We start from the raw sequence: 7962 nt of genomic DNA, 5'->3' as shown, positions 1-7962 counted from the left end.
ACCCCCCCCCCCCCCCCCCCCCCCCCCCCGTTGCAAACTTGTGTCCGTCCCCTGAAAAACCCCAGGCCAGGTGTCCTACTTCTGTCACCTTTTGCCCTCCTGGTCAATGATCCCCTGCCTCCCTGCCTCCAGCTTTTGTTTCTTGGGCCATCGAAGAATTATTTAGCATTTGGTCATTCCTTTGTTATTGAATAGTGAGAGTTCTCCTGTAAAGAAGAGTTTTCCTTTAATCACCAGGATGACTTGGTAATGTGAAAGGCTAAGGGGCAGGCCAAATTATTTCTCTTTATTGCCAATTTTCTTTTTTTTTTTTTTTTAAGATTTTATGTGGGGCACCTGGGTGGCGCAGTCATTAGGCGTCTGTCTTCGGCTCCGGTCGGGCTCCCTGCTCCTCGGGGAGCCTGCTTCTCCCTCTCCCACTCCCCCTGCTTGTGTTCCCTCTCTCACTGTCTTTCTCTCTGTCAAATAAATAAAATCTTTAAAAAAAAAAGATTTTATTTGTGTATTTATTTTATTTATTTTAAAGATTTTATTTATTTGACAGCGAGAGACACAGCGAGAGAGGGAACACAAACGGGGAGTGGGAGAGGGAGACCGAGCAGGGAGCCCGATGCGGGGCTCGATCCCAGGACCGCGGGATCATGACCCAAGCCAAAGGCAGACGCTTAATGACTGAGCCACCCAGGTGCCCCATTATTTACATATTTATTTTAGAGAGAGAGAGAGAGAGCTCCTGTGTGTTGGGGCCGGGGAGGGCAGAGGGGAAGGGGAGGGACAAGCAGACTGCGCTGAATGCGAAGTCTTGACTCAGGACTCTGTTCTCACGACCCTGGAGCCGACCTGAGCAGTAATCAAGAGTTGGATGCTTAACCGACTGCGCCACCCAGGCACCCATTCTTATTGCCAATTTTCAGAGTAAAGAGTTAGGGCATTGCTACTGTCAGTGGTGACAAATGAGGGTTTGGGTTTGTTTATTTTGCTTTCTCTTTTTGTAATCTCTCTGAATGCTCGAATTTTATGTATTCCATCTGTTTTCATCAGTTGCACTCATTATTCTTCTTGATGCTTAGATGGTCCCAGCACGGCCCATCAATGGCCAGGCTGCTCACACAGGCTTTCTGGGGGTGCCTCCCGCTGTCCCTGCCCTGTGGCTGCCCTTGGGGAGCTGAGCCAGGAGGCCAGCCCAGAGAATCAGGCCAGAGGCCGAATGGTGGGTTGCCATGGGGCAACCCCTTCACCTGGCCTCTGTTCTGTCTATGGCCCTGAGCCATCACTCGGAGGGAGGCTCCAAGGGCCCATCTTATGAGGGCCCCCACTCTCGCTCTCACTCAAGCATACTCTTGACTCAGACCTGGTCCCAGCTGCACTGGGTGTGTAACCTGGACAATGTGGCGTCTCGCTGCAGGAGGGTAGAGCCCTTGGAGTTACCACCATGAGAAGTGGCCTCTGAAAAGTGCCAGTGATGTCCCTTTCCTTTCCGGGCTGTCCTTCCTGCCAGCCTCAGGTGGGTTGGGTACAAGAGTCCCATACTGATGCTTTGGCACCGAGATGCTGCAGCTCAGCACATGCTGGTGAGGCTCTGGGTCAGCAGGGCATCAGGCAGGGGTGAGGGCTCTTGAGGAGTGTGGGGAGTGGGGGGGGGCAGAAGCCCCCCATGCTAGAGGGTACAGGCATCCCTTGGCTGTTGAGAGCAGCAGAGGGTTGGGTCTTAGTGTCTTCCCTAAAGGGACATCTCTGCTTTCCCCTCGCCACGGGCCCTTGGGTGGCCCTGACCCCTGCCCTCCTGACTCCCCACCCTTCAGGCTCCTGCTGGTGTCCCTGGAGTATGGGAGGCTGCTGGGCTTGAGCGGCGCTGTCTGCCAGGAGCTGCGTGTCTTACCCCGTGGCAGGGAGGGCATCCATGGCTGCAGCCAATAAGGGTGAGTGCCTTCCTGGCCGGGCAGGGTTTGCATAAGTCTTCCAGTGGGCCCTGGCGGGAGGGGTGTTGTTGCATGCGGGGCCTGCATTGGCTGTGTGTGTGTGTGTGTGTGTGTGTGTGTGTGTGTGTGTGTGTGAGAGAGAGAGAGAGAGAGAGAGAAAGAGAGAGAGAGAGAGAGGGAGAGAGAGAGAGACTTATATTGCATCAGTGTAATTATACCAGTGTTTGTGCTGGGTCCTGGCGCTCACCCAAGCCCTAGCAGGGGACCAGAGGACTCCTGCTGGCTCCTCGGTGTGCTGGTTTATGGAGGTGTCTGCCCTCCTGTTCCCATGTTCCAGCCTCTCTATTCCACTGTGGGGGCTGGGGGGCATTAGAGCCTTGGGGTGAGCACTGAGGCTGATGAGGTAGGTAGGGCCACAGAAGGGAATTTGGGTTTCATTCAGGGTTCAGAAAGGCTCATAGAGGGTTTTAGGCAAGAGAGGTCAGGTAAAATTTGAGGGTCAGTTCTAGGGGGCTCAGCAAGGAATGTGGAGTTGTCAGGCTACCCCCTCCTGCCTCCCCCAGCCAGGCCAGGCCTGGCCCAGCTCCTCTCACCAAAACGACTCTGGGCAGAGATCTTGGGATGCCTAAGGGCTGTGGCTGTGGGCCAGAGAGGATTGGGGTCCTGCTCATGGCAACATGCGCCCCCCCCAGTCCAGGCCCTCACCCCAGCTCCAATTGCTCTGCCTATCTCAACTCCCTGCCTCCAGGCCTTGGAGAACCAGACCCAGCTAGGGACAGCTGAGGGCCTGTGTGTGTGTGTGTGTGTGTGTGTGTGTGTGGTGGGGGGGTGGTCAAGTAGAGGAGGGTAGGGTTCTTTGGGAGGGGTCTGAGAGGCTCCCCTGGGTACCTCCATCTTCCTTGCTGGTGATCAGGGATGAGGTTTAGAGCCTCTTCTAGGTGGGCTTAGTGTGGTTTTTGGCTCCCTTTGTTTCTCCCACCTCCAGGAAGGTCCCATAGAGCCTGCTCCAGTCCCTGCCCCCCTCCTTTCTCAGGTTGGGGTCATCAGGAGGGGCAGGCAGGGGCCTTGGCACTGATAGACCTGGAACCCAAGGCCTGGGGCTGGGTCTGCACTATCTGGGGCTTGCTGAGAGTCTGGAGGACTGTTTCTTCTTATCTCTGTCATCTGCCTCATCTCTTCTAAGTAAGGGTCATACAGCTAATCCCTGACACACCCGTTCTCAGAGTGCTTATATTTTGTGGGAGGACTGGGAAGGTAGGGGGCCTTAAGCCTCATGACCCCTAGTATCCATTAGGATGTGGCCTAGCCCTGAAAGGAGCCCATCCAGTGGGTGTCGAGTGATGGCAAGGGCAGTTATAGGGCGTGGGGGGGGACATGGGGTGACATGGGGGGTCATTTCCTGGGGATAGGGGAAACCAGCAGCCCCTGGAGCCCTCTCCTCCTCTCTTCCTAGGCAACAAACCCAGAGTCCGGAGTATCCGCTTTGCAGCCGGCCATGATGCAGAAGGCTCCCAGAGCCATGTCCACTTTGACGAGAAGCTGCATGACTCTGTGGTCATGGTCACTCAGGAGAGTGACAGCAGCTTTCTGGTCAAGGTACGTGCACCCCCCCCACCCCCCCGTCATCCACTTTTACTCCCTCTGCCCCTACCTGGCCCTGCCTAGCTTCCTGGGCCTGTCTGTTCCATTTCCTTGAAGCTGGCTTCCTAGGCACATCTCTACCCCGCCCTGGGCCTTGGTTTCCCTGTCTGTAAAGTGGGAGGTGGCGAGACTGCAATGAAATGAGTGCCTTTAGGATGTTACTCAAATAAGTGGAACAGAGCTGTTGTTATCAGTGTCACCCCAACAACAGCAATGGAACGTGGTGTCAAGGCTTGAGGTGCCATAGGCCTGGGTTCAGGTCCGGGCCTGCTAATCTGGCACTGTAACCTTGGGCAGGTTACCTCAGTTTCCCCTTCTCTGAAATGAAGACAGCTCACACCCCATAGAGTTGGTGCAAGAATGAGATGAAAGAATGTATGTGTGTCACGCAGGTGTGAGGCTAATTTTGCTGATAACAAGGTGTGACTTGCATTACCCTTTGCAAACCTCTCGCTGCTTTAGGCTCTCTGCGGTATTAGTGTTTACTTTATCACCCCCATGTTTTCTGCTGGGCAGGGCACCCACCTCTGCCAGTGGTCCCGCCTCACACACCCTCCAGCACAGCTTCTCCAAGGCCTGGGGCCCTGGCAGATCCCACATCCACTTGAGAGGGCCAGCAGGAAGTGTCTGGAGGGGACAGACTGGTGGGGAAACAGGGAATGAATCCCTCAGGTTAAACAGTAAGCCAGGGCTCCGGAGTTGAGCAGGAATGCCCCAGCAAGGGGAGGGCATCTGGTCCATCAAGACCACCGAGAGGAGGGGCCCAGATTCATCATTTCTGCTCAATCATAAAATCCTTGCTCTCTTCCTGACAACTTCCTCCAGGGAATTAACAGAATGAACCAAAACTTTAAAGAATAGCTCCCTCTCCCCCTACCTCCCCATTGCAAAATCCATTGATGTCCGCCAGGGAAAATTTGGAAGCTAGAGAAAACTATAAAGAAATTTAAAAGCACACGCAATCATACTATCCGGACACAACCATAGTTAATATTTTGATGTGTGTCATTTCAGCTTTTTCTTTCTGCTTTTTTTTTTTTTTGCTTCATTTCCAAAAACAAAAAGCTGGGATCACAGCGGACACATTGTTCTTTGCTTGCTTGTGAACCGTCTGCTGTCTTATGTCAGTAAATAATTTTCCACGAGATTTTCTAACTGCCTGATATTCCTTTAAATGTATCATCAATTTATCTGGTTCCCTATTCCTGGTATTATGAATGTTTCTATTTTTTACTGTTATAAATAAGGCAGCGATGAGTGCTTTTTGCACATCTCTGAGATTTCCCCTCAAAAATTCTGCAGCTGGTGCAGCTGGGCCACAGGATCACCATTGGCAGGATAGCCAGAAAGCCCTCTTGAGAAATGTGTCCTCCACCTGCAGAGTGTGGGAGTCCTGTGGACTGACCTTTGTATCATGCAGCGACGTCTGTCTGTCCCATTGAGCTAACTGCTTCATGCAGCCAGCCCTAACAAGCCCCAGGGACAGGACTGTCGGCCCCTGCAGCTGTGAGCACACCAGTGTGCGCGCGTACGAGGTAGAGGGTACAGCCTCCAGGACCACACTCTGGTTATAGCCTGCCCGTTCAGCAGCCACCCCAGCTTACATCCCTTCACATGGCTGGACTTGTGAAGGTCGGCGTCTGGTTGCCAGTCACTGTGTGTGAACAACAGAAATGGCTTGGGCCAGGAGTTGGGGCTCTGGGCTCACCAAGCCTTTGAGTGGGCAGGCAGGCGTCCACGTTCAGGTGGCAGCAGGGCTCACTGTGGTGCTGCTGGGCCAGCTCGAGACTGACCCAGCTGGTCTTGTGTCTGTTTTTCTGATCTATCTCCTTCATCCCATGCAATTTGTGTTGCCCATTGTCTCCACATGAGTGACGAGAGGACCAGTGTCCCTGAGCCCAGGCTCTTGACTCTGGGCAGGTGCTGGTAGGGGTGGGGGGGCAGGTGAGTGGCCTGTCTTGTGGGACTCTGAGCTTCCCCCTGTGGGCCATGGCAGATGCTTGCTCTGTGCCGCATGTGGCAGGAGTGGCCAGGGGGCCTCAGGAGAGCTTTACCCTGGCCACACTGTGTGGTCTCCAGCCAGTCATTGTCTCATCTATAAAGTGGGCCACCATTTGCTGTGGGGCCCAGGAAACAGATCCTGAGTAGCAAGCTGAGGGGACGAGGTCCTCAGGCAAAGGGCCTGGAGCCACTGGGCTTGGGGTGTGGACAAGCTGGAGTGCTGGCGGGAGTTAGACCCCCTCTGGGATCCCTAAAGCAGCAGGTGCAGGGGCCCACTGGACTCTAGGTGGCGGGAGCTGGCTGGCCCCAGGGGAGGCTGAGAGTGAAGGTGCTTCCCTCTCTCCCTCCATCGTCCTGCTACAGGTTGGCTTTCTGAAGATCCTGCACAGGTATGAGATTACCTTCACTCTGCCCCCAGTGCTCAGGCTGAGCAAGGACGTCCGAGAAGCACCAGTCCCCAGCCTACACCTCAAGCTCCTCAGCGTCATGCCCATCCCAGAAGGTGTGTCCCCAGCCCTCCTCCAGCAGGGCCTGGATGTGAGAGGGAGTGAGAGCATGGGCCGCTTCCCCTCCCCCTTCCAGGGTGGATGGGGGGTTCAGCAATTGGGGGACATGAGGCCTCTTTATGGGCTTGCAGTGTGGTATCTTGGCAGGTCCCATACCCCAGGCCTTGCTCCTGGACAGAAGTCCCTGGGCTCACACTCTTGGCCCGTGCCTGTGCATCACCTGTGAGGGACTGGCTCTGGGCCTCCAGCCCTCCCTCCTGCCTGCCCTTAAAAAATCTGCCAGAGCCTCAAGAAACCTGGGCAGCTACCTCCTAGCACCCGCCAGTCACAGGCTTTGGACTTGGGGCTGCTTCTCCTTACCCTGCCAGCTTTAGGCCCTCCCCTGCCCCCACCCAGAGGCTAGAGTGTCAGTTTCATAGTAGGCTGACACCCCAGCTTCAGTTTCACGTTCCCCTACTTCCTCTTCATGACCTTGCCCTTAGTGGATTGGGCAAGCTCCCTCACGCCCTTACCTCTTGCCAGCTGATCTGCTGAGGGCCTGCCCTGTCCCTCTTTCCCCATCACCCCTTCTCCCTGCCTGCCTTTTTGGGGAATCAATGGGCCCTCCTCCTGGGAACCTGAGTTTGACCCTTGGAGCCCTAAAGGGGTCGTCCACAGTCCGGAAACAGGTAGAGCTCAGTGAAGAGGGGTAAGTTTCCAAGGCCCGTTTGCCCAGCCCCGGGGGGATAGGTCCTGGGCCATCCTTAGTCCTTTGGAGGAGGTGGCCAGTCTTGGTGGCAGGTTGAGGCCAGTGAGTGCTGGGCAGGGGTTGGGGGGGGGAGGGCGGTGGAGACCAAGGAAGTGCTGATGACCTGGGCAGGTTATAGCGTCAAGTGTGAGTACTCGGCACACAAGGAGGGTGTCCTCAAGGAGGAGATGCTGCTAGCCTGTGAAGGTGGCACCGGCACCTGCGTGCGAGTGACAGTGCAGGCACGCGTCATGGGTGAGCTTGCGAGCCTTGGGTCTGGCTAGAGGAGGGAGGTGCCAGCTTGGCTGCAAGGGGTTTCTGCCCTCCCTGTCTGAAAAAGGGGTCCTTACCCTGGCCCGGGGTTCCCAGGTGCCTTTCTCCCCACCCCCCTGGCAGAGCCCAGAGGAAAGGTGGGCCGGTGGGCGGGGTGTCTCCTAAGAGTGGGTGGGGCCAGGGGCCAGCCTGGCATCCTCATTTGTCACCTACCTTGCAGACCGACACCACGGCACACCCATGCTGCTTGATGGGGTCAAGTGCGTGGGTGCTGAGCTAGAATATGACTCCGAGCACAGCGACTGGCACGGCTTCGACTGAGGCCTGCGGCCCTGCACGCCTTGGGGCCCCACAGCCTTAAGCCCCACCTCATCTCCCCGAATGCTGTGTGACGGTGTGGCTTCCTCGCCCCTCCCTGGGGTGGGGGGGCGGGGGTGGGGTGTCCAGGGGCCTCTCACCTCTGCCTTCATTGTGCCACCTCCCTGCCTCTCCTGTGTCCTCCTGTCCCACTTCCTCCTCTCCGTGAGCCTCAGTCTCCTGCTGGAAGAAATGGGTTGAGCCCCCAGGGAGGCTATCTGAGGGGTGGGGCTGGGGTGGGTTCTGCCCTCCCCCCACCCCAAGCCATAGGGGCTCTAGCCAGGGCTTGGGAGAGGAGGTAGCCGGCTCCGTGAAGTCGCCATCACTCCCGTTACTGCTGCAGCCGTCTGGCTTTTGCCGTGCCCCCTCCCTCTTTCCTCCTGCTGTCCGCGCTCAGTAGGAGGGAGGCACAGCCCCAAGCCCTAACCCCCAGGTCTGTGTTACTTGGTTTTTAAAGGACTGATTGGGATAAAACCCTAAAGAAATAAAGCTTTCCGTGGATACCAGAGGCCAACCAGTGTTTGTTCTCCAGGGCTCT

At 56.2% G+C, this 7962-nt stretch overlaps 1 protein-coding gene across 4 annotated transcripts in view; it reads left to right on the top strand.

Moving 5' to 3' along the window:
- ADISSP (adipose secreted signaling protein) overlaps positions 1-7932 on the top strand; it is a 13577-nt gene extending 5645 nt beyond the window's left edge. For 3 of the 4 annotated variants that reach the window (XM_025875943.2, XM_073878332.1, XM_025875946.2), the window contains 5 exons: positions 1803-1919; positions 3373-3515; positions 5925-6063; positions 6927-7049; positions 7288-7932. In XM_025875943.2, coding sequence (XP_025731728.1) covers positions 1901-1919; positions 3373-3515; positions 5925-6063; positions 6927-7049; positions 7288-7388 — 525 coding nt within the window. In that variant the 5' untranslated portion in view covers positions 1803-1900 and the 3' untranslated portion in view covers positions 7389-7932. Of the gene's footprint in view, positions 1-1432; positions 1572-1802; positions 1920-3372; positions 3516-5924; positions 6064-6926; positions 7050-7287 lie in introns of those variants that run through there. The other variant, XM_025875944.1, reaches the window with a different exon arrangement.
- Positions 7933-7962: the final 30 nt, after the last annotated feature.

This window comes from Callorhinus ursinus, unplaced genomic scaffold, assembly GCF_003265705.2.
Source record: "Callorhinus ursinus isolate GAN/ISIS: 27379988/994484 unplaced genomic scaffold, GSC_fseal_2.0 scaffold29, whole genome shotgun sequence".
In the NCBI taxonomy this organism is placed as follows: domain Eukaryota; kingdom Metazoa; phylum Chordata; class Mammalia; order Carnivora; family Otariidae; genus Callorhinus; species Callorhinus ursinus.
The sequence above is the reverse complement of the archived record's forward strand: the minus strand, read 5'-3'. Positions and strand labels throughout refer to the sequence as shown.